This window comes from Gekko japonicus, unplaced genomic scaffold (genome assembly GCF_001447785.1).
Source record: "Gekko japonicus isolate JY-2015 unplaced genomic scaffold, Gekko_japonicus_V1.1 scaffold18, whole genome shotgun sequence".
Lineage (NCBI taxonomy): Eukaryota > Metazoa > Chordata > Lepidosauria > Squamata > Gekkonidae > Gekko > Gekko japonicus.
In genome coordinates, this window is record NW_015170275.1 from 2957293 (window position 1) to 2984680 (window position 27388).

Below are 27388 nucleotides of genomic sequence, written 5' to 3' on the forward strand. Positions count from 1 at the left end.
GTTGAGCTTTGGAAGGCCACTACTGGTGTTTCCAGAGCTGCAGAAGTCAATCCCCCCCGTTGCTTTGTTGATCGTAATTGGTCTGTGCCAGAGTATCTGCCGTGGACGGCAGTGACATGCACCACCACAAACCGCCTGAATCTCTGAAAACCATATGGAAGGTCATGGTTCAGCTCATGAACCTTGGCTCATGAAACACAAACCAGGCAATTTTCATCACAAATTTAGGTTTGTGAGCCAGTTCATGTCTATCTCTCAACAGGACTTCTAGTAGTGTGATACAATAATGATTTACTGGGTTGTTAATTGACAGAAGATATAGCAATAGAATAAGTGATTAGACTTTGTCTGAACCTCTTCAAAGCGCATATTTGATGCCTTTTCCATACATGCATATTAATATTGTGCATGTATTAATATCAGAGTTCTGCCTTTCTTAGGTGTAATGAACCTAATAGAAGTAAACCACACATGCAATAATCTCTCAACTATTTTTCCACAGTATTACAATTAACATACAGTGATAATTCTAGTTTAAGCAACAGACCTATAAACATTAAACAAACAAAACATTAATGTGACATTTAGAAAAAGGAACATATTTATTATGCTTCTTAAGTGTAATAAATTCTGCTTATAGGAACAAGATGACATATTATGATGCTGCCCTTGAAAGTCTCACAGTTATGGTTAATAGGGATGGGCATGAACTGCGTGATGAGTCAAAATTCATGCCTAATTCTAGCCAGCTTGGGCCTTGGGACATGACATTTGGCATGCACGTGGTCTCTGAAGACATCTCCAAGCTTTTGGGTGTGGCTCAGGGCTGCCTGGTAAATGAAACCCACCAAGAAACACTTTTGCAGGTACAATTATCTCTCTGCCTTTCATGGTAAATCTTTAAGTAGCTTTCTATATGTTACAGAAGCCAATTGTTTTAATTTGCTTGCTATACAACTGAGTTTCTCTTGTATCTCTGAGATTTGGCAAGAATGATCTCTTGCTAGAAAGATACAACCGCAGAAATTTAATTCCAACATAATGTTAAACAAAGTTACAGCTATAAAAAGTGTTGTCCATTATGGCGACCTCGCCCTCTTCCCTCCCTCACACTCTGGATTTTCTCTTCTGTCTTCTTTCTTGCTGAGCAACCCGGTCGCTTTATTATATCAGATAATCTGTTGCCAACAAGAAAGTGTTTCTGCTATTCAACAAGGTCTTTAAAACTTGGAGGAGAGAGGCTTTCTTTTCAGTTTCTGCTTAAACACTCCAGCATAGGTTTCTGAGTTTCACTGACACATAAAGTTTAGAAAGCAGGAACATACAGCCAAGTTCCCAAAATACTTCTTTACACAAACCAGGGAGCACACTTCTTTTCTAGAAGGTCTTTCCCTTCTTAACTGGACAGGGATCATTTCTCTTTACTAGAAGCTACCGTATTTCCTTTTTTTTGTTGCTTGAATGAGGATCCTCCTTGATCCACTCACTCTCTTAGCCTCCTTCCCAATCCACAGTCAGTCTTAACTGTCTCTTCAACTGTCAGTCCCCAACTGTCATTCCTTAACTGGCTCACTCAACAGAATTCTGTTCAAACAGCCTGTCATTGAAAGGTTCTCAGACTCTGTTAGGCATTAACCCTTGACAGTCCATCATCAAACCCATCAAAACCAATGAAAATGTAAATTGTATCTATTTACTTTAGTGCCCACCTTTTCTCATTGAGACGCAAGGCAGATTACAAAGTATATACTAAAAAATTCCATCAGACATCATGAGACATTCAATAAACAATTCAATGGGACTAGGAGTATAGAATTAAAGAACAAGTGGGGACCTGCGAATATTTGTGGAAAGCATCTCATTTCTCCCTCCCCCACAATTTCCTCTTTGTCCCTTCTGGCTCTTCTGTCAGGTCCCCAGCTAAAACACTCTCCACACACACAACTGACAGTGGAATGCTTTATTAGAGATATGCCTGCTGTAGGTACAAGAACTCTTGTTAGGACTAAAGAAAACCATGGGAACTCACAGGTTATAGGTAAAAGCATGAAACCCCACATATTCATATGTCACATCTACCCCCTAGCGTTCCTATGGCAACTCAGACAGATATATGGTGCCCTATCTAACCTAGCTAGGCCAAAGAGTCTCCAAGGTCGATCTCATGAGAACCAACTCCTGGGGCACAACTTAAGAAATGGTTATGGCTACTACCCCCCATGCACTCCCACAACATGCACCCCCCTCAGGAATTCCACCCTCCCCTTACATCATGACAAGCGAAGGGAAGCGAAACTCAAAGAAACAAAAGTTAGTTTGGCCTGAGCATGACACTTCTTCCAGCCAGGGTGATGCTGGTGACCATATCAACAGTTCTTCTGGGTTATAAAACCCAGCTGCTAAATGCCAAGTCAGTCAGAGGAAAAACAACAACCAATCTTCATGTGCGTGAAAGAGTGGGCTGACCTGGCATGTATCACTTGAGACTTGGCTAGGAGAGGGGGTGAGTCAACTTGTCTCAATTGTGCCCTTCAGGGTACTCAGTGCTACATCAGCATAGGTCTGGCAGGCAGGGAGGTGGTATTGCTGCTGTAGTCTATAAGGATTCTATCCTCCTATCATAGTACCTCATCCAGGATGCAACCAGTTTTGAGACTATGCACATAATACTGGGATTGGGATAATGGACTGGGATTGTTAGTGAACTACCACCCTGCTGCCTACCTGAGTTTACTGAGCTGGTCTCGGGGTGGTGTTGAGGACCCCTAGGCATGCCTGCTGAGTCTGTCTTGTCAAGAGTGGCTCAGGATTTCACAGTCTCCCTGACAACCATAGGCCTATCCCAGGTAATATAACTAGTCCTACACATTGTGCAGGTCACACTCTTGATCTGATATTTTGCTCTGGGCAGGAGGAATGTGATCTGAGGATGGAGGAATTGATTATGGTTCCTTTGTCATGGACCGAACACTACCTGCTTGGGTTTAGACTTACGGGAATGCAGGGTGGGGGATCTATTAAAATGATCTGGCCCTGGAGCCAGATGGATCCAAATGTTTTCTGTTGGCTCTAGGGGATTTTCTTGTTGATAAGATTGATGCTTCTGTCAATACCCTGATTGACCTCTAGAATAAGGAAATGACCTGGGCAGTTGACATGATAGTTCCACCTTGGTTTACTGAGGGGCTGTGAATGATGAAAAAAACAAGGAAGACAGCTAGAGTGACAGTGGAGGAAGCCTCAAGCTAAATTCAATATGACATGGGAAAATGCTTATTTTGAAGCATACTTCATGGCAGAGGTAATAGGAAAGAAATAATACTTTCCCACCACCATTGCTTATTTTGAAGCATACTTCATGGCAGAGGTAATAGGAAAGAAATAATACTTTCCCACCACCATTGCATCTGCACAGCATAGGGTTAGCAGAGCTGTTCTGGGGGGCCAGATGCCTGTTGTACAGGGATCTGGCCTGCACAAAGGGGCAGATTGCTTGTTACCTGGCTGTGGCTGTTTTGCTCAGCACTTTGCAGATAACATCTCTTCTATCCATTCCAACTTGCACTCTTCACTAGCATCCTCACATAGGGGGTGGACCCCACACAAGGTCAGGTGGTGCCAGGGTGCCACTTTGTTCAATTGTTTGGGATGCTTTCTGTTTATTCAACCTGAAGATGCATAAGGATCTTTGGAAGTTTGAGGCCTACCACCTGCTTGTATGACCCTTGCCCTTCCTGGGTACTGAAATCTGCTGCCGGGGGGGGGGGGGGGCCGGTTTAGGGGTTTCAAAAGGTACTTAATGCTTCCCTAGGAGACAGGATAATCACCTCAGCCATGAGTCAGGTTGTGGTATGTCCACTTTTAAAGATGCCTACCCTTGACCCAGGAGATGACAATTATTGACCAGTCTAAAGTGTTCCATTCTTGAGCAGGGTGATTGAATAGTCATATTTGGACAACTCCAGCTTCCCTGGATGAGGCAACTTGTTTAGACCCCCTTCCAGACTGGGTTTAGGCCTGATTATGGGACTGAAACAGCCTTGACTCCCCTGGTGGATGACCTGCACTGGGAGATGAACAGAGAGAGTGCAATTTTGTTGATTCTCCTGGACTTCTCAGTGGCTTTCAATACCATCCAATATGGTATCTTTTTGGACCGCCTATCTGGATTGGGATTGGGAGGAGGCACCACAAGGTCCCATCTTGTTCCCTATGCTCTAACATCTACGTGAAACCACTGGGGGAGGTTATCAGGAGATTTGGGTTGGGTTGTCACCAATATGCAGATAACACTCAGCTCTATATCACACTAACTCTCTGGGATGGGATGCATTGGCAAGCACACTTACTTGGATACATATCCCCATAAAATAACTGAGGATGACTTCTGAGTAAATGTTGTTGTAAATGCTGTTAGGATCAGGCTGTAAGCCCCATCACATTTAAAACAGGCAATGCAAAGAGGCTGGCAAATCTGATGAGAAATTAAGAAAACCAGAAAGGCTTCAGATCTGCAGAGAGATCAAAGGAAAACTGACATGCCCCTGTGGAGGCCCATAAAAGCAAATCTGCGATTCTCTTTGCATCACCGGCAGACCGTACAAACAATATGAACATCTAAGCAAGTATTACACAAAGGATATGTTAAATCAGTCTTGGATAGTTACTGTGGATTTTATTGAGCTATGAAGTCAAATGCACTTTGTACTTTCTTTATAAGCCATATAAGGCTTTATAATGTTTAACTGCTGCTGCATTCCGTCAACCTACAGGCAAATCTCATCCACAATAGAACAACCTACATATATGCTCAAGACTTGAGAATTCTTGTTCAAGACTACCATCCTGGCATAATCCAACTCCTTGATTTCCCAGAACTAAATCTTTGTCTGCATATGCACATTCCTTTTTCCAGGCTACAAGCTCATTTTATAGGTTTTTCATGTCAGTTGAGCATGCAACATAAAAGTGGTACAGAATAAACACACAAACTTTTCTAATTGTACTAAACCAGTGTAATTAGGCCCATATCCGTAACTAACACCCAAGGATGATAACATGAATTCACCATTACAAGTCCTCTTAATTCATTTTCAATGAGTAGCACAGACATAGCCAGTAAGCCTTCCGTAGTCACTGCACTAGAAGGCAAGTTCCAATAATGAAAGTGGGACAGGAAAAAGACTTCTCTTCAGACCAATTATATGAACTTGGGTACCTCCCCAACTTAAACACAAAGAAAATGAAAAGTATGCAAGGACACTGCATAACAAACAGGAAAAATGCTAATATGAATGTCCTACTGAATCGTGACTACAAAAAGCCAAAGCAAACTGATTCCTATAAATTAATGAACACACACATGTACATCTCTCTTATTTATTCCCATGGGAAATAACTCACTAGTTGCAGACTCTCAGTGTTCCCTCTAAACTGAGTTAGTGTGAGCCAGCTCATAGTTTTTTAGCCTCTGGCTCATACATTTTTGTCTTAGCTCAGGAAGGAGGGCTCCAGAACAAGCTAATTCATGCAGTAGCCAAATCACTCGCTCACAATTTTAATGCCAGTAGCTCACAAAGTAGAATTTTTGATCTCTTATAAGGCCTCACATTCAAGTCATTACAAAGTTTAAATGGCAGAGCTGAAATACATTTTTTTACAAACCGTAAGTGATAACATTTCTAACAGAAGGATTAATATAATAAATATATTCCAATCACTATTTCCTTTTGATGAGCCACACTGTTCTCTTCTCACTAGAAATGTCAACAGGACAGACTCCAAGGCACAAGCTACACATGTGTCAGCAGTCACCTGATCTAAGAATCCGGCCACTGCAAGTGATGGTGGGATGAGAGGGACGGTGTTTCAGAAAAGCAACAGACAAGCAGGCAGGACAGCTTAACTCTTCCCCCCACTACATTTCTTCCACAACACATGCATCTTTGTATGATCTGGAACCCTAGCTGGAAAAAACAGCAGTGTTTATTACCAATATAATTCTGGAAATATGGCAAGGATGTGTGAGCTCCAGGAGGAAAGCCAAAGGTAAGTGAAAGGTTAAGCACTAATCCTCCAGTCTACCACTTCCTGCCCAGAAAACTTCTCCACAACCTAACCATGGTTCTGTCACAGGAAAGTGGCAGCTAGGCTTCTAAAACACAGGAGAGTTATGGATGTAGAGTTTTGGCTTCATGTAGCCATTTTTTCAGACAGTTAACCCTCATAGCTATTCAGGGTGTCAAGGAACACACAGACAAACCACAAACAAAAAGTTCTATTTTTTCATACCTGTGAATGTCTCTGTACATGGATTGACTCCTGCCAGACGTTTAGAAGTCCCAAAATCAGAAATTTTTACCACTCCACTATATGTGTTCACTAAAACATTATCTCCCTAAGAAACAAAATAATAAGCAGGTACACAAATGTCACTATAAACTGTGCCAAGATTTCCCCTGAATTCCATGCCTTTTATATTTTTACCAGTTATTAGAAGGAAATTTATTAAATTTACCTCAAACAGCAGGTTACATTAGTGAAAAGATCTTGCATTTCTGTCGTATAAAGAAGGAATTATCTACATACTCACTTTTATGTCTCTGTGTACGATCTGATTTTCATGGAGATACTTCAGACCTTCTAGGATCTGCTTGGTATAAAATTTAATTGTAGGTTCTTTCATTGGTCCCCATTTTGATCTTAGAAGTACAGAAAGACTTCCTGGGTTTAGACAGAAAAAAGGACAAAAAATTACACTTTCTAGGGTGTCCAAAGCTGTCTTAACTGAGTCCTCATAGTGTTGCACACTTTTTATGCCTCAACTTTCTGGCCAAAACTCATGGACCACATTCAGACATCACAAAGAGAAAATGGTTTGCCTGTGATTAGAATGAGCCAGAATGTCTTGGGCCTTGTGAACTCTTCCTTCTCCTACGCACCAAACCAAGGCTGAAATCTTTCCAACTCAGAATAACCACAGTTTGTTATGCCATCCATACTTTAGCAACTTATGGTTTGCTTGTCTACCACCAACCTGGATTAACCTATGGCAGATGCTTGAGAGGTTGTACTGTATCCTGGTGTTTTTTTTTTTTTTGCAATGTCATTTATATTATACAAAATTTTATCCATGTAATATGAAAACTGTACACTTCAAATCTATTATTCATATGCAGCAAAATTAATACTTCATAAAGAAAAGAAGGCTTTTCAAAAATCTGTAGAGGGAAATTAATATGATACAAACCTCCTGGCACTTGTTCCATGAAGATTTTAATATATCCATCTTCAGAAACAGAACCAAGATACTGGACTATATTACGGTGCTTTAAATATTTGTGGAGGGCTATTTCTTCATGTAGTGGCTGAGAATATCTAATCATGAAGATACAAAGTGAAAAGTTGTCTAAATAGTAAAATAAAAGGGAAACATATCAATCTAACATTTCTAAGAATGAAATCCTATGTAGAATTATACTATTCTAAGTCCACTGACTTCAGTGCTTTGGACTGAACTGGAAATCCCCAGCCTACATAATTATGGCTTGGTTCCAGTGATGCAGAAATGGAAACATAAACCAACTTAGTACTGCACAAGATCTTGTTCAACAGCTAGCACTTTCTTCCCTATGTTTTATGGTGTCCAGAAACTGGTTGCACAAGATCTTGTGCAAGTGGAAACACAAGTTTCCACAAGGGATACATAAAGTTTGACTTAGTGCAAGTTGCTACCATGGTATTTTTCTTGTGTTTTCACTTCCATGACAGCACAAGCAAGTAGAAATTTTGTGCTGGATCCATCCTTATATGTGCATTATCCTTAAAAACGTCTAAAACCAGGGGAATGTGGTGTTGCCAGCATCCTCAGCCCTGAACCTGGGGTGGTCTTTCCCAAAACAGAGACACCCCAAAATGACCAGTGAACCTCCACAAGCAGTGCCCTATGAAGCTCATTGAGCCCCTCTGGAAGCTCATTGGTCACATCCAGCCTTGCCTATCCTGATGCCACACACCCCTGGGACTCATCATTGGCCCAGGTAATCTATTATTCTCACCTGAGACCAGCCCCCAGGGCTGCCCATTGGTCTGCATTGTTTTCCAATGTCTATATCTGTCAGAGCGCATGGCCTCAGAGTGTGTGCCTCTGCCCTGATGCCAACTGGCAGTTCACTCGTAAACCTCTGGGCTTGGGCCATAATCCCATCTCCATGGACCCCTGCACGTCTGGACAGGTTGTATCACCCCATAACTTACCCCTCTACTCGCTATCAATCACCTCTGCTTTCTTAGTTCTGTATTGCTTGCTCTTTTGAATGTTTAGTGTGCTTGTAATTAGGGGACTACTTTAATAAAACCTATATAATTTACTCTTCAAATCTGGAGTCTTCCTACTGTGCCAGACCTCAGTATACAAGTGGTATGCAATTCCTGTACCCCTCTGGCGTATCCTGCTGCATAGCTAAATTCTCCAAACAACAAGGCAGGCCATTGGTGGTAACAGTGGCACAGAATAAATATGAAAAGTGTGCATGCCTTTTATATTTTTACCAGTTATTAGAAGGAAATTTATTAAATTTACCTCAAACAGCAGGTTACATTAGTGAAAAGATCTTGCATTTCTGGCATATAAAGAAGGAATTATCTACATACATGAAAAGTGAAACATGAAGAGTGTGCAACCCCCCCCCAAAAAAAACCCCCTCACATTGGAATAGTTTGAAACACATAAATTGGATTCTTTAATATTGAAATTAAAATTAGTTATATGAGAAAATCAATTTCATAGTTGCTTCCACTGGAATAAAATTCTCAAGTACTGTATCCCTCTTCAAGGAATCATCACCAAAATACAAATCATCCATGTTCTATAGGAAATGGAAATTTAAGCCTACCACTCCCCTTGCTCACACCCAGTCCCCGATAATGAACCAGCCAGTGAGATGCTGCATTGAACAGAGGAAAATGGAAATGCCATACACAGAGGTGCCTATCAGAATGCTCATTAAATGTTCTGGTTGGACAATATCCCTGTCAGTCACATATCTCCCATCAGATTGGAAGGTGTCCAACCAAATAATGGAAATGATTTTGTTCGGAGTGGGAGCATTTTCAGCAATTACAGTGGCACTGTTTGGGACAGGACTTGACTGCATAGCCCAGTGACTCAGTGTGGACAAAGTGTCTGCAAGATCCACAACGCCTTAGACAACTGCAACATACGAGGAGAGCTAGAACTAGGAAAGCAGCTGCAGCACGGTAAGAAACTGCAAGAATAGTCACTGAATTACTTCTCTCTGCTGTGCTTCCCAGTGGAAAACAAAGGAAGCCTTCTCAAAAGCCTAAAACAAATGGGGCACTTAGGGCTGACCTTATTTTTTTTGACCAGTTGATACAAAGTTACCCTGCCCAATCCCAGTTTACTTGCTTCTTCTTCCTTATCCAAACACTCTTCCTCCTTCAAAACATCCAAGATAGCACTGAAAATGCTTTGGGAAACTTCCACGCAGTGCCCAGTGCCCTCTGGGAGGCCCTTCCACATCTTCATTGCGACATACGGCTTATTTGGGGATGATTTTTTTAAAAAATGTCTCCTTTAAACTGAACCCCAGATGCACACCCCAATTTCCCCCCCCCCAATAACTCATTTTGAGTATTTCCAACAAATAGGAAAAAAAAAACCCACTACAAAATATCAAGCATCTCCCTTATAAATAAAAGCCAAATGGTGGTGGCACTTCTCTAGAACATTCCACATGCTCCAAAATCAGTTCGCTCTCTGATCTGTCATTCAGAGGGTCTCCCTATCCACTGGCTGCTTTGCCTGAGTCCTGCCTCCAACATTCTAAACATTTTGCTGTTCCACTCCCCCCCATAGCCAGTCAGAACACAGAGGTTATTTGCATATGCAGCCTCTTTGGCCTCTGCCTCGGAACACAGAGGTCGCTTGCAGATGCGACTTGATTGGCTTTTGCCTCTAACATTCTAAACAGTTTTGCTGTTCTGAGGTAAAATGTGTCCAATCTCCAAGTGAGGGCTGGAGATCACTCAGAATTACAACTGCTTTCCAGATGGCAGAGATCAGTTCCCCTGGAGAAAATGGTGGGCTCTGTATCTTTATATGCTGCTGAGGTGGCCCCCATATGACAACCAATGTCATGTAGCAGTCAGGGCTTCAGAGCACGGGAGAGGCTGCGGGTGTGTGGGGGGAGGAAAGCCGAAGAGTGAGGGGAAAATAAAGGTAGGTTGATGATTGGCTGGGAAGGAGATAGGGTTGCCAACTTCAGGTGGGAAATTCCTGGAGATGTGAGGGATGGAGCCTGGAGAGGGTGAGGTTTCAGGAGGCGTGGGACCTCAGACAGGTACAAAGCCATAGATTCCACCCTCCAAACCAACTATTCCCTTCTGGGGAACCATTGTTGCCAATCTCCAGGTGAGGGCTGGAGATCACTCAAAATTACAACTGATTTTTAGGTAGCAGAGATCAGTTCCTCTGGAGAAAATGGTGGACTCAGTGTCATTATACCCTGCTGAGGTCGCCACAGCAAATTGACACTGAGTGTCCAAGGCCGGAGCACCCGCCCAGAGCCTCTTTATAGAGGCCACTGTATTTATTTCCACAATGGGCCTTTTTCCTAGTGTTAGAAATAAAACACCTGTCAAAACCCTTAAGGGACCATTGAGTAAGGGTGACACATATTGCCAGAAGTATTATGGTGCCGAGATAACCATACATGAGTAGGAAAAGTGAAAAGGGAATGGTGCATCACTTGCTTTGTCCCTCACTGTAACACGAGAGGTAAATGATTCAACATTTCTAACGCTGAACCCTGTATAAGTTGAGTGTAATGTATGCCCATAGCTTTGTGCAATGGAATGAGAATGAGCTCACACACTAAATATATGTTCTGATTAAAAGGATCACCCGTGTTCAAAAAACAACAACAACCCAGTTGCATAAACACACAAGAATGTACTGGCAGAAATATTAAGGCTCACCTGCTGTCCCTCTCTGGTATTTCTTTGATGGCTATTCGGACCTGATTGCTAAGGTCCCTCCCGGCATAAACTATCCCATAGGTCCCCTTGCCTAACACCACTCGATCTCCATTCTCATCGTAGTCATACTCGTACTGAAAGCAGAACACAGCAGCATGCAGACACAGACAGGGTGTGCGTTAAGCTGATTTTGACAAAAGCCATTAGAAATGTATTGCCTTTGCAATCAACAGATCTGCTAGAAATAAAAGAACAAGAAAATTTAAAAAATGTTTTCCGATAACAACGTTATGAAGCACCAACTTTGCATTATTTCACCTGGATGGCGGTAGCCTTAATTGACAATTTTAAAACTTTTAAAACACTAGATAGGCAGCTGTCCTTTACAAGCATGTGTGATATGTGATGTCCATTGCAAGAATGGGGCGAACAACCATCCAGACTTCTTCTCCACTCAGACAAAAATTCTCATTTATTAAATAACATATAACTTCCAATGGACATGCAACTTTACATGACCGGAAGATCCAACATGGGAAGGCTCTAGATCAGGGGTGTCGAACTCATTCATTATGAGGGCCAGATCTGACATAAATGAGACCTTGTTGGGCCATGTGTGTCATAAAATGTAATGCCAGGTAGCGGAGATATAAACTTTATAAAGGACACAGACAAACACAATTAAAGATTTTTTAAAACTTTAAATAAAACATGCTTCAAATTCTTGCAATATTTTGTGTATTTAACAGTCTCTGATAACTGACACCTTGAACAAAACATTGTTGGACTTAAAGGGGCTTGGTATTTCTCCCGTGCGATTGAGGCAGCCCAGCAAATCAAGCTCTCCCTTGTTCCCTCCCTCCCTTCAGGGAGACGCCTCAGCCAGTAGAAGGAAAGAAAGGCTGCCCTTTGTCTCCTGCAGCCTGGCCAGGAAGCAAGCTTTGGCTTTTCCCTCCCTCCCCCTGGGATGAGGAGAGGGAGGAGCTCAGCCAGTTATTTACCAGACTCTCTCAACTGCACAGGAGAGGCGTGCCCATCTATCTCTCCTGTGCAATTGAGAGGGACTGGTAAAGCAAGCTGTGACGTAGCAGCAGCAGAACTGGAAAAGGAAGGAGGAAACAGCCAGGTCCTTGCAGGTCAGATTGGCATGTTTGACACCCCTGCTCTAGATTTTATTAATTTTTTTCTGATACATGGTGGTAGTTCCATGGCATTGATTTAAAACAGTTACATCCTGCCTCACAAAGAAGTTCTTGAAACAATTGACTTCTATTATCAAAATACAATAAAATCCACAATTGCTAAATGACCAAATGAAAAATGGATGCATGGCTTGGCAGCAAATGATACTTATTACCACAATGATACCAATTACCAAAAGTCTGGAAAAATAAAAATGTCTACATCTGGTACCTAAAACTCAAGCAGGGAGTGGATTCTAGAGTTGAGGTCCCATAACAGAAATAAAGTAGCTGTCCATTCCATCTCTCAATATGGGGACACAGAGCATAGCTTCTAATGAAGATCTTAACAAGAAGGATCATATGGAACAGGTGTCTCTTGAGGTACCTCCAATACTAAACTGTAATTTAGAATTGTAAAGGTAAGAATAAGCATTCTGAGGTGCTGGGAACTGAAAGTTCCATCAATGTTGGAAGAGTTACTTCACTGCTGGCAAGTTATATTCCCAAGGAACCTGTCCCAGACAACTATCTTGCAACTGTATTCTAAGGCAACTGAAGTTTGTAAGAACATAAGAGAAGCGATATTGGATTAGGCCAATGGCCCATCCACCCCAACACTCTATGTCACACAGTAGCCAAAACCAGATGCCATCAGAAGGTCTACCAGCGGGGCCAGAACTCCAAAAGCCCTCCCACAATTTCCCCCTGAGAATACAGAGCATCACTGCCCCAGATGTAATGTTCCATCTATGCCTTGTGGCTAATAGCCACTCATGGACCTCTGCTCCATATGTTTATCCAATTCCCTCTTGAAGCTGTCTATGCTTGTAGCAGCCACCATTTCCTGTGGCAGGGAATTCCACATGTTAATTACTCTTTGGGTGAAGAAGTACTTCCTTTTATCTGTTCTAAGCCTACTGTTCATTAATTTCATGGAGTGCCCACAAGTTCTTGTATTGTGAGAAAGGGAGAGAAGTACTTCTTTGTCTGTCTTCTCTATCCCATGTATAATTTTGTAAACCTCTATCGTGTCACCTCTCAATCTTGGTTTCTCCATGTTAAAGAGCCCTAACCTCTTTAACCTTTCTTCATAGGAAAGATTTTCCATCCCCTTAATCATTTTAGCTGTCCCTTTCTGCACCTTTTCTAATGCTATAATATCTCTTTTGAGGCATGGTGACCAGAACTGAACACAGTATTCCAAATGAGGATGCACCACAGGCCAGGGCACCTGCTCAGAGCCTCTTTCTAGAGCTTGTTGTATTTATTTATTTCCACAACGGGCCTTATTCCTAGTTCATTATATTTTTATATTGTCCTTCTCCCAAAGAGTTCAGGGTGGTGTACATAATATTCCAAGAGATCAGGGGAATGTGCTTTCCAGGGTGTCTTATATCCATGCTAAGGACCCTGGTGCCCTGGGAAAGTGACATGTTCCCTGGTATTTCAGGCCATTGCAGTGGTCCAATAGGTGCTAATGGAGATTCCTCAGAGGCCTTTAGGGAGACATTTCTTCTACCAGGGAAGGGATTACAAGGGATAGTTGAGAACACACAGAACAGTCTATAACAGGGGTGTCGAACTCATTTATTATGAGGGCCGGATCTGACATAAATGAGACCTTGTTGGACCGGGCCATGTGTGTCATAAAATGTAATGCCAGGTAGCAGAGATATAAACTTTATAAAGGACACAAACACAAAGGGTTTTTTTTACTTAGAATAAAAACATGCTTAAAACATTAGCAGTCTTGCAATATTTTGTTTATTTAACAGTGTCTGATAACTGACACCTCTTGCTCTGAATTATTGCATCAAAATGTCTGTGCTGCTGCAATGTTGAGTATGCTGTTCAGGTGTGTATCCGTAAGCTGCAAACCTACGATGATGCAGCAGCAGCAGAACTAGAAGAAGCAGCAGAACACAGCCAGTTCCACTGCGGGCCTGATAGAAGCCCTCCAGGGGCTTCATCCGCCCCCCCGGGCCACATCTTTGACACCCCTGGTCTATAAGGATAGTTCTTTTCCTTTTTGAATTATGCTCTAATTCTGTAGAAGACTACCCAGGGTTGTAATGCACATCTTTGGACTGCAGATGAACATGCAGCCAATGTTCATATACAGAGACAGGTAAATAGAATATTGGGCAGCAGCACCACTTGTGACAAGCCTCAAAAATCCACTGACCCATCAACCACATCCCACCTCACTGCCCTAAACATAGGACTCACTCCAAATCATCTGCACTGTAGACATAGGACTCACTCCAAATCATCTGCACTGTAGAGCTCTGTGAAAAAAAATGCTGCTTATAAACAGATAGTTCAACAACCTTCATACAAGGGAGCTACGGCATGTACAGCTGGACCAGTAACACATGACTTAAGTTTCTGCACAACTGTCTCCTTAGTATATATTTTAAATCATACGTGCTTGATCCAGTTTGGCTAATATCAGGGAACATTTGTATGTATGTTATTTATATTTGGCTTTTTAAATATCTTTGTGTCTTTTTGGCAGCCCATTTTTGCCCGAAAAAATGGGATACAAATAATTTTTTTAAACGTTGTACTGGGTTGTGTTAGTTTGATACTATCTTTGAATAGCATTGCTTGGTGCCAGAAAGACACTTATTTAAACACATGAAATAGTTGTACAGTTTAGGCCATTTTCAGTGTATTGTACCCCTTTGATTATTTGCTCCATTTGGGGAATAATGGCTTTACACTGGGTATTCCAGCCTTTCCTGAGATCTGACTGCCCGTTAACCCCATCAGGCCTCAGAAAGATACCGGCACTTTGTTTTGCAAGTGCTGACACTATCATTTTTCTTCATGAATCTCATTTAGATACTTCGTTGTCCCTTTCATTTAGATCCTCCCTATACTGTTTTGATTATCACAACAGCAGATACAACTCAGTTCAGGACTACTGTATTCCACGTTTATATCTGTAACATGGTTTCTATGTTTTTGACATGATTAAATTTCTTAGTTTTTTCATTATTTTAGAACTTGAATCTTAATAATAAACATTTTTGTTCCTAGATCAAGTTTACTTACTTCGAGTGTGTCACCATCAATCTCACCTTCCAGTTCCAAAGTACTTCCCACAGCATCACTTAAAATTTCTTTAACTAAACCACAGAACCTGAAAGCAATATATATCTCATGGTAAAAAACAAATCAGTATCAGTTTTTCTGCAAAACTGGCCAATCTTTCTATTTCAAATTCTAATTCTTTTTAATGCAAAGATGATGGGTTGGATTGAACCAGTTTTGTCAGTGGTGAAAAAGGGAGTGGGGGGTCCCCTTTGGCTACCAAAACAGACTATATGCCAAGGAGACAAAAGCTATCTGGGATAGAGGCTGTAATATGGAGGAGACTGACCTAAAAGGGTGCTTGGATACAATCCAATTTGCCAACATATTTTCCTTACTACTCTCCCCTTAATTTCTTTATTTGGCAGAGGATTTTGTAATGTAAATATATGATAATTAGCTGAACTCTGTAGAATGATTTGGCATGTTTTGTTCTGAAATAGGGCAGGGATCAGTCCAACAGACGTTAACTCTGACTGCAAATCAACCTTCTCAAACTGCCACAAAATCTTGTATTCTGACACAGATAGCCCTCTTAAAACTTACCATGCTAACATTTAAAAATGTACACATATCAGATATGACAAGTTTCAAAGTGTTACTTGGCTTCTAAAATGCACACTTGACTTTCACTAACTAGCATTCCATTTCTGCATTATATTTAGAAAAGTCAGCAGGTTATGTGAAGAGCTACTAACTAGATTGTACATTAGAAATACTTATGCTCACCCTAGAACATAATTTAAATGTGTATAAAGTCTATTCCACTTAAATTTTCCAGGATTAAAATGGACTGATGGTTTACTGCAAACAATTAAACTATCACTGGTGTCCTCAATGTAACATTTTTTCTTTTGAAATGGACAATGGCATACCTTATAAACCATTCTTATTTCCAGGGGTCATTTCCTGCGGAAGCGCACAGGAGTGGAGCTCCGGCAGTAAGGAGCCCAGGGGGGCGGGCACATGCAACAAGCCCTGCCCCCTTCTCCCAGCAGCCCTCAGTTGGACCACGAAGAGCAAGAAGCAGCCAGGTAAGTTGCAGAGCCCCCCCCCGGCCCGCCTTCAGGTACAAGCTCTCCCTCCTCTGCGAGGACAGATTTGCACGCCCCCCCAATAGCTAGCAATCCAAAACAGTCCAGTGGAGCCTGAGTGGTGGGTGTTGCCTTCTGACACACTTCCGGTGATGTCATGGGGTGTGGCATATGCAAATAAGTTTTGCTAATGTTATGCTAATGAGCTCCTGCACCTCTTTTTCTACTAAATGACCCCTGCTTATCTCAAAACACTCTGTACTCCAGACAGTTGGTCCTGCAGTTTTTTTGACTAATTGTTTAAATTACTTTAAATGGGTCTCACTAAAGCAACAATATAACAGCGGAAGAGTATGAACTTTTTCATATTGTGATATTCATTTGATACTGTGCTTTACACAACTTCCTTGATTCCAATTTGTTTGTAAATGTTAATTTAATTTTTTAAAACACTGCATTTTAAAGATCTTCCTTAATAATTATAAAGCTTTTAGAAAACTTTAAAAATGTTGATTTGGCTTTAAAAAATTCAGAACTGCTTCAGAACTGGCTGGTGGGCCAAAGGTACCATACGTTCCACTTGTCAAGTCAAGTACAGATGTGAAATTTTGGATTACTGGAATATAATTCCTCAGCATCAGAGAACAATGTGCTCCACAGAGAGGCATAAATGCTACTTCTAATGAAACTTCAAGATGAAAGTAGGATGCAATTACTTCCTTGGTTGTTTTTTCTTGAAGCTGTATGTGCTGCTATGATATTTTAAAGCTATTTTCCTGTCATTATGCTGTTATTTAGCATAAATGGTTTAAACTTATTGTTGTATTGTGAATGCTTTGGACAGTTTTATAACTGAAAAAGCAAAAAAAAAATAGTTTGACACATACTTTTTCAGCACACTGGAAAAGAAACGGAAAGAGGGAATACTAAAAAATCTGAAAGTAGGAAAGCTTGCCTCACAAATCTTTATTTTAAGGAACGTTTTATAACTGAGTCATCAAAGAAGATTTAAACCAAAGTTTGCATTGCTATTGCTATTTGTGTCAATTACATCAGAGTTAGTGTTCATTTTAATCCCTGGAAAATAACTACAGTAGGGTGTTAACCACGTAGAATCGAGAAAATAACTCAACAATGAAATTCTGCTTTGTATATTAAAACATATCAGTGTTTCAGATGTATCACCAATTCTTGCATCCATTACTTTGACAGTTAGCAAAACAAATAACCAAATGCCTCACCTATTACACTGGTTCTCCGTAGAAAAGTAGATTTGAAAGTCATCAGAGTTGTCATGGACATACAGAAAACAACATCGTTCATCAAATTTAGATATGCTGCAAAAAATTCATTCAAAACAAAGTTATACTAGGTTCATGGGTGAGTAGTGAAGAAGAAAAACAGCACAGCTTCCCCATCTCCCCAGGCCTTTCTATTTCACTGTGTCATACACAAAAGACCTTCAAATATGATAATGGATGCTGAACTTTGCTGACAATGTCTGTCTACTACTATATGTATGAGACATAAATCCATATCGCACTAGACTAGCAAGAGGAGAAAGCAATGACAATTTTTGAAGGTTATGTAAAGGCAGCTAGATCAATATCTACCTGTGCTTTCAATTTGCCAGTCTAAATATAACATTTTGTTCAGTAGTGTACATGGAAGGGAAGAGTAATTGACTTTGTACATGCTACATCTTTCAATAATGATGTTATGAAAGACAATACAAGGAATATTGTATGTTACAAGAAACAGAATTACAGAAGCATAAAGATGTCAGAAGAAATACAAATATATTCTGATTATTCAGTGCTTAATAATTATTAACATATTCTATGGTATGCGTGTCATGATGAATTTTTTTAAACATGCTCTACCCCTAGTTAGGACTGAAATATGAAAACATATTTGATTAACTGTTTTGTATGCATGGTTAAATTCAAATATTAAATCAATATTAGGGAAATACATATTAGATTTTTCTTATGACCTGGGCAAAACTCTAATCTCCCAAGAACTAGCATCAAAAAATGTATTTCTGAGTAGGAAGACACATGCAAACTATAGCAAACTTTTTTTATTTGAGTTCTACATAACACATTGTGCAAGAGAAGATTCTAAAAAGCTTTGGTGATGTATCTACAGAAACCAGGAGAACCACAGCTTTGGCTATTCATTTTAAAAAGTGTTTGTTTCTTTAGATCTGTATTTTTATTTTATATCTTGTTTACATCAGAGGGCTTCCTCTACTGAGCAGAACAAGTAGTATTTAACTTCCCTCTGGGCATGAAGGAATAAGGAGGAAAATCTGCTAATTTGTATTAGGCAAGACAATCAATTAGATTTCTGATTAACTAGATGATATTTAACCAATCTGTTAGGGCTGGAAGACATATAGTGCTAGGGAACTCAGCTGTTGTTAGGTGACTGAAGGAGGGGCATTGCTGGTCCTCCCCCTTCCCTTTTTCCATGACCTTAAACATGATTAAGTACATATTGGCATAGATGCTAAATGCTGTTAATATTATACAGCATTCCATCTAAACCAGGCACTGAAGCTTATCTCAAGTTGTGCTTAAGAAGAAATCCAAGTGTAGTCTAAATGATACAGTTCTCATGGGGAGATTTCTGTTTTCTCATGACATGCTTGTTCATAAGAGTTACCACATGCATCTGATATCCTGAATTTTTAGCTGGCTACAAGAAGCCACCTCCAAAACTGCATGATGATTTCATGTGACTGATGTACAATCACTAATCTAAGCAGGAAGGAATAAGTAAACTGGCTAGCATAGATGTAACTTGATAGATACAACTTTAAAACATAAATTTTCAAACAAAGCTAATGTTGTAAAGGGCCCTGTTTGTATCAGAAAGAGTCCCTATCTCAGTTAAAACTCATTCAGCAAGGATACAGAACATGTCAGGATATGACCACTGTCCCCTCTTTCTAACTTGGAACACATATAGCTAGTAGTCTTAACTCAGAGACACAAATACAGAAGACACATCTCTATGGGCATGGTAGGGTTACCAGGTCCTACCCATTGCTGCGGTGGAGGAGTCCTCACCCTCCCTGGGATTTCTTCGGCACGCACGCGAAGTGCACACACTGTGATGATGTCACCCGGAAGTGACGTCATCACGTCGGGCACGTTGGGGGCAAGACCACTATCATTCGAGGGAAAACCATAGAGTTTTCCCTCGAATGATAGAGCGTCCACCCCACAACGTTCTCGGCTTGATGACGTCACCTCCGGGTAACGACATCATGCTGGGCATGTCTCTGCGATACTGGCACTTTGGGGGTGGCATTCCCCCTGGCGGCCTGATCCAGGCCAGTGGGTAAGACACCCATTGAGCGGGCAAACCCCCACCCCCCTAGGGGACCTGGCAACCTTAGGGCATGGGCTCTTACACATGATAGTCAACTGGTATTTTTTCTGACATACCTACAACATATGCTCCTCAAAGTCTGTATAAGTTTTTAAAATCTGAAGTTCTAGCATTTTTAGAACAGGAATAGGAAAATGGAGTTAATGAAAGTCCAAAAGCACAATAAGACACATTAAAACATGGAATTGTTTTCAAGCATGCCAACCTTATTCCTCTAATAGAAGAAGCTGTAAAATTCCATTCATGAATCTGTTTCTGCAAATGGTAAAAAATGAATATTTCAAAGCAAGATCACACCCACACCTTATCACATATAGAACACAAAAAATTGTGCCAGAAAAATGTTGAAAAGAATGCTGTTCCAGTTTACTTAGGGCAATAACATGAAACGGGATAGTAGTATACTTGGAGAGGACCTTGGGAGTAGGGATGGGCATCAACCAAACCACCAACCTACACAAACGGGAAGGTTGGTGGGTTCATGAACTGAACTGGTTCATATGGAGATATAGGAAGATGGGTTGCCATGTTAAGTCTGTCTGTAGCAGCAGAAGAGTAAGAGTGCACTAGCTCCTTAAAAACTAACAAAATTTGTGGTAAGGTATGACTTTTTGTGAGTCACTGCTTAGTTTTTCAGATACAGGCTAATACCTAGAAGCTCATACCTAACACAAGCTCATACCTACCACAAATTTTGTTAGTCTTTAAAGTGCTACTGGACTTTTAGTCTTTTCTACTGGTTCACATGGGTTTGTGACCCCTGCTTTCTGCTCCCCGCCACTTTCTGTAGGGAGCAGAAAGCAGGGGTTCAAATAGCTCTGAGCCATTTAAACTACTGCTTTCTGCTTCCCACAGAAAGCTGTAGTGCCGCTCAGTTGTTTGGCTTAAATGGCTCAGAGCTGAACCCAAGAAAGCCTCTTTAAACAGCTGAGCCACAAAGAGAAGTTTGCTCTGTGCCTCTCAGCTGTTTAAATGGGATTTCTTGGGCAGCAAGCCCTGGGGATGGCTGCCCAAGAATACTCCTTTAAACAGCTGAGCCATGCAGAGCAGCTTAAACTTTAAAGGGACTGCACAAGAAAGCCTGGAACAGCTGAGGGACAGCGAGCCCCGGCCACTCAGCTATTTTCGTGGCTTTCTGCTTTGGCCAGGAACAGGCACAAACCCCACGGACTTCAGTTCCCAAACCACAAACAGGGCAAAATTAGTCATAATTTTTGCATCGTGGTTCAGTTCGTGCCCATCCCTACTGGGGAGTACAGCTGACCCTGGGCAGATATTCTACTGAACCTTTTCTGTCTTCAAGAAGAAATCCTTCAAGTATTGCTTTGTATAATAATGAGACATGAACACTGCTGGCCACAACACCAACAGTTTAATTTTTATGTTTATTAAAGTTTATAGTCTCATATCAGAAAGTCTCTACAGACAAAAGGGTAAGGTGTGCCAGTTAAACTCAGAAAAATCCCTGGAAAAACACATCTTTTATGAGGAAATGCACAGTATTTAGGGTCTGATCAACACAGAACATATGTCAAGACAAGCTTCTCTCTCTAGACTTGAATCAAATGAGTTCCATTCCCCAAAAGAAATTTTTAAAAATATATATTATATATATACACAAACACATCAAGGGCTCTTACAGGGTGCTTCACAAAATGTGATGAGTCACATAAATTATCTCTTTAGCTGTCCATCTGTATAACTGAGGAGGTATTTTTGCGAAGGGTGCTATAAGAACCCTCAACAGAGAAGCTGGCATATAAATGTGAAGTATTTCTAGTGAGCTAAGAATATTCTTACCATTTCTGTAGGAGACACATGCCATAGGGAAACAGTTCTTTCATCTGCTTCATTATTAATCGAAACATATGCAGGCTGATATATCTTAGTTGGTTCTATCACCAATACCTTAAAAAAGCACACATTTAGTAAAATCTAACTACCACCAAGTTATGAGAGTGAGCAGCAACCTGCTTATTCTAAACTTGCTCTCACTACTTACAATACAATAATTCTTATCTTTTCTTCAAAGTTTTAACAGATACTTTAACATAATCACAAAGTTGATAAAACATAAGTTATAATCAAGTTTCAGTCACCTTTAAATTATTTTTTTCATTTAATCCCCTTTTTCTAGTTCTTGTAACACATAATTCTGTTCATTTCCATGATATACTAGCAACAGAAGGTCCTCCACTTTTTCTGGTTACTATCAGCAGATTTCCCACTAGCTTATGATGTAATATTAAAAGTATTTCATAAGCCTAGGACAATTATTAGAAACCCATTGATATCCGCAGTTCATATACGAGCAATCCAGAGGAACTAATCTTTCAGACCACTTCTTGCTGACTATCCTTCCTAGAGATGTTTTTGAGATCTCATTTACCCATGCAGAAAGCACTGGCCTAAAGCTGAGTTGTCATATAACCACTTAAAAATCGTTCAATCCTATTGAACACTTTTCCAGCATCTATATTGTTCCTTAGCTAGCTGAACAAAACTATTGGCTATTATTACCATTTTGCAGAACCCACAATATGTGTTCCAGTGTTCATTAAAATGCAAAAATGTGTCCATTGCCACCTAGTAATATGTTGACAGAATAAAGGTTTCTGCTGCTAAGTTCACTTGGCTAGTTCTCAGCCTGATCCTACAGATCACCTTTGATAGCAAAAGGACAAGCAGTGACTTGCACCACTGCTGTTGTCCAATTCCATGCATAGCGAACTGGATGCGGCCAGCTGGCTCTGCCCAGTTGCCAGGCAATGCTATGAATGACCAGAACAGCTTTACTTTTCACCTGATTCTATCAGCTAGTTCACATGGCAGCTTATAACATCAGGACACATTTTTTTCTGTTACTTTACATACAATACTAAACTGAACAAACATTTTTAGATATAACAGAATGTACCGGAAATCTCAAGCCATTCATTGTTTCTTTGGTTGCCTCAAAGATTATGTCTAACCAGAAGTTCAACCTCTCTTGTCTTGGAGAGTGTTCTACGGAGACTTTCCTGAAACGCTGAATTAAGACCAAGTTCTGCACTAAGGACTTCAAATACCTGGAAACCATAATATAATAAATTGATAAGTAGAAAATAATTATTGCTTCTGTAAGTACTTCTGTTAAACAACTAGAGAACAAAATTCAAATAATTAGAAGCCTCTCCCTGAAAATGGGCAGATTGGGATAATTAGAAAGCCAAGGTACAAAAGGCTCTTACTCTGGGTAGACAACAAGAAAGTCCTCAGGTTCATGCTCTTTCCTCCCTTTGTCCTCCCTTAAGAATGAGAAGGAATATTTCCTTTTTTGTAATAAACTGCAAATTATTGTCATGCCAGATTAAGTTTTTCAACAAACTGAAGTTTGTTTCTAGTTTACAATGCCTGGATTCTAAACCAGTTTCAAATCCCCAATTGGTTAGCAAGAAACAAACCACTTTGCTAAAAAGCCACATTTGCACATCATAACAAACTGCAGCTTTGTTGCAAATAAGGAAGTCTCAATGTAGCATAAGAGGAATGAAGGAGGAGGGGGAAAGGGAATGAACCCAAAGACAAGGTCCAATTATGTTAACAGTAGCATAAACGTTTACCAAGAATGGCTGTTCCCATCAGAGAACTGTACCAATAAAGGAGCAACAGACAGTGGCTGGAAAATTCTTAAAGATGCAGGACCACTTTAAAGGTCTAGAACTGACAACCCAATGCCACTACAGCAACTGATAAAAACATTTGAAGGGCAGGCAGGCGGGATAGCAGAACCATTGGTCAGATTTCTATACACATTAGACATAACCCTCCTCCCAACACACACACCAAACCCTCCAATGTTTTGAAGCCATACAGGAGTACGCTACAGTAGACAGCAATATATTAAACCACATTCTGATGCCCCATAGAAACCACACAGGAGTAGATGTTTTGAAACTTTCCTGTAGCGTAGCACATTTCATTTTCACATTATTTCCTGCGAATGCATATATAACCTCTGTATCAGCATGTGATAAAGAAAGGTATCACGTCCTAAGCTTTGCAACACTCAATGAGGCCCAGTGAAGCAAAGAAGAGGGGCACAAATTCAAGTTATGCTACAATACGTACCAAATAGGTGGTTTCAGTTTGAACAGCCTCTCTGCAGCTTGTACTGCTTTACCAATGTCAATCGCCAACATGCTTACACTGAAGAATTGCCCAACATCCCAGTAATTACTCATTTTTTCCAAGCTCCCTTTTCTTCCCAGCAAACTGTTTAATCGTACACCTTGAAAAATACACATTAAAAAGATTCTGTTACAAATGAATGCAATAATCTTCATTCTGAGAATGAAAAGGTGGTAGGAAGTCTTATTCATGGGAAATCTAATCTCAAAAGGTTCTACATAGAAGCAAATGGTAAATTGAAAGTACTTCTACAGTGCGATCCTAAAAAGACGTACATTCTTCTAAATCCACTGAAGTCACTGAGCTTAGAAGGGTGTAACTCTGCTTAGTACTGCACTGGCCACCTCCTATTCACAAATAAATACAACGGGTGAGAAGGGAATAGTAGGGCATGTTGTATTGTTTTCCCTTCCTTGATCACATATTCACTTAAGAGAAAATCATGATTGTTACTATGCAGGGTCCACAATAGTAAGTGGTAAAAGGCTGTCCTTATGGACAACCTCTTTTGCAAAAACTATTCCAGAAACTCTGCAGCATTGGTGCTATTCTCTTACCATTAACAGCAACACACTCTGACCTGCTTCTCTGTGACTATGCTGTTAAGTGCTATAGTGCATAGTCAAGCGTAAAGTTTTCAAAAGGAGTGAATAACTTCACCTGTATACTTATGCAGAAAAATATTTCACCTATTTTCCTGAGTTCCATGGAGGTTTCAAACTGCTGTCCTGCAACTATCAGCAAAACCGCTAGATTTATTCCTGAATACAGAGTTGACTGGAGCTCAAACCCTTTGCGGTACCTGCAGAGAAGATTTTACAAGCAGGAAAACATTCTTGTAAAGTAAAATATGTGTATTCAGTTAAAAAAATGTTCACTGCACTGTGATATACTGCATAAACTTAACAGAGTGTAATAATAATTATTTTACAGTCAGCATGAAGAAGCAAAACGCGCCTAGCATCTTTAACCCTAACTCTGAAAACTGCTGTCTAAAAAGCAGCATAGAAATTTTTTTAGTCATTACACAACAAAATATTTTTTTTATTAGTATGGCACATAACTTTCAATTGAAATAGAAAGATGACTTCCCTATACATCATTTAACATGAAAATATGTCAGTTTTTCAGTTACTGCAGCCTAAAGAAGTCACACTGTTAAAAAATGAGAATTATTTGCTGGAGTATTTGATCCTAACATTCTGTAGCCAGCAAGTAGCCTATGGGCTATATGGCTCACATGGCAATTCAAAGCACCCACATATCCCTGGGTTCTGAAATTTAAAACTAGCAATGGTAGTTATCTATGTGGCTACAAAAACAGTAATCAAATTAATCCAATCACACTATGCTGTTAGCTTAAGACTGTGCAGCTAAGATCCAGTATGTCTTGACGAGCTGCATCCCTAACCATATTTCGGAAGAAGTAAGCTCCACTGAACTCACTGAGACATATTTCCAAAGAAAGTTGTTCAGATTGGACTGTCAAGAAGGGCAGCCTCAGGCGTACAGTGTAGATGGCTCAAAGCAGAAAAAATCTATGGTAAACAGTTATAAGCTTTTTGGGATTCATTGCCACAACATATGATAGCCACTGGCTAAGATACCATTTAAAAGGCTGCCTTCACGGCAGAAAGGTATATCAATGGCCATTAACCATGGATGGAACTTCAGGGTTTAGATGTACTATACCAGCTTGGAGAGGGAGCTCTTGTCATCATGCCCTGCTTGAGAACTTCCCAGGAGCACCTGACTGGATACTGTTGAATTGTTGTTGTTCAGTTGCACAGTCGAGTCCGACTCTTCGCAACCCCATGGACCAGATCACGCCAGGCCTTCCTGTCTTCCGCCGTCCTCTGAAGTTTGCTCAATTTCATGTTCGTTGCATCTATGACACTGTCTAACCATCTCATCCTTTGCCGTCCCCGTCTTCTTTGACCTTCAATCTTTCCCAGCATCAGGGTCTTCTCCAGTGAGTGCTCCCTTCTCATTTGGTGGCCAAAGTATTTGAGCTTCAGTTTCATTATCTGGCCTTCCAGGGAACAGTAAGGATTGATTTCTTTTAGGATTGACTGATATGATCTTCTTGCAGTCCAAGGGACCATGCTAATTAGATGAACTTTGGGCTGGTCCAGCAGAGCTCTTCTTATGCTTTAATTAGTAAGCCCAAAGTCTTTAATTTCAGACTTTGAATACCAACGTCTGCAGTCTATAATATTCACTTGAAATCTGAGGGAAGCATTATAGCCACAAGAGATTTTAATTGGCTCAGAAATTAGAAGAGTTCTTCCCTGAGCTACCTTCTCATCTTTTTTTTCACCATATTTACATGTTGGCAAAGCAGGGGTAATAGGGGTGAGTTGTAGTGTCAAGGCTCTGGTGGCTGGTGCATTTCTTCCTCCCGCTGGCACCTAACATTTCAACAACAGTTGAACTAAGAGCCTTAGGAAATGTACCCCTCCAAAACCCAAGTTCACATAAAGATTGCGGGGGTGTCACATGAAGGGGAACCAGGGAAATTATTTCAGTTCTAATGTCCTCCAAAAGATGTCATCAGCAGCGTGATGACATCCAAAATTAGGAATTCAACTCCCCCAAGCTGTACTTACAATTTGCTTGTAAGTTTGTTGAGCCTAGTTCTGTTTGTTGAGCCTAGTTCTGAGGTTCGCCCATCACTATTTCTAAAGTAGATATTCTCTTACTCCAGCTTCTTGTTTCATAATGAGAGCAACTCCCATCTTAGCACATTGTTATCTCTTACCATTCAATGGCTCTGTCTTGGCTACTGGTGTCTTTACAGTCTGAATCCAGAAATATGTCCTTGTAGATTCTCCCACACAAGCAGAACATGTCCGGTGCAGGATGATCACATGTCTGCAAAACCTGAAGCATCACTTGCAGTGCTTTCTCTCGGTCACCTGCATTGTTCCTTCTGAAATCCAAGCAGAGATTGAAGCAAAAAATAATATACTTGTGATTGAATATACTATACCATTCAAATAACCATACCATTCAAATAACCATACCACTCAAATAACCATACCATTCAAATAACCATACCAAATACCATCCTAGGGCGCCGGGAGTAACATCTGAAGCCCGCCCGAAGACACTAACAAAACGCACCGCCTGGGTGCTGGTAGGCAATCCCTCCCCCATACAAATTGTGGCCCTAGGTAGGAATTAAGAGGCATATGTAAACCGCTCAGAGACCCTTCGGGGTCAAGAGCGGTATATAAATCAAAAGTAAATAAAATAACAAGCAAATTTAAATTTACATAATCATTCTGAGTTTAATTAGGACAACACTTCATATAAATCAAATGCAGGTTCATCGCTTAAGTGCAATAAACAATGCAATACAGCTGTAGAGTCTGAAAACAATGAAACAAAAACAATATAATGCATCCAATAAACAATGCAATATAGGGAAAAGCTGTCTAAAGTTTTCAGCCAATTAAAATTACAACCTCATTTATTTTATAAAAGTGTCTTACACAA

The 27388-nt window shown here is 40.5% G+C and overlaps 1 protein-coding gene across 1 annotated transcript in view; it reads right to left on the reverse strand.

The window, feature by feature from the left end:
* Window positions 1-27388, reverse strand: part of MAP3K15 (mitogen-activated protein kinase kinase kinase 15) — a 129694-nt gene that overhangs the window by 29998 nt on the left and 72308 nt on the right. Inside the window, exons 7-18 of the mRNA XM_015417615.1 lie at window positions 26649-26819; window positions 24577-24689; window positions 23828-23987; window positions 22635-22785; window positions 21518-21625; window positions 19923-19972; window positions 17557-17652; window positions 15243-15330; window positions 10999-11132; window positions 7250-7377; window positions 6593-6723; window positions 6292-6397 (exon numbers count right to left, since the gene is read on the reverse strand). Of these exons, the coding sequence (XP_015273101.1) occupies window positions 6292-6397; window positions 6593-6723; window positions 7250-7377; window positions 10999-11132; window positions 15243-15330; window positions 17557-17652; window positions 19923-19972; window positions 21518-21625; window positions 22635-22785; window positions 23828-23987; window positions 24577-24689; window positions 26649-26819 (1436 nt within the window). The remainder of the gene's footprint in view (window positions 1-6291; window positions 6398-6592; window positions 6724-7249; window positions 7378-10998; window positions 11133-15242; window positions 15331-17556; window positions 17653-19922; window positions 19973-21517; window positions 21626-22634; window positions 22786-23827; window positions 23988-24576; window positions 24690-26648; window positions 26820-27388) is intronic.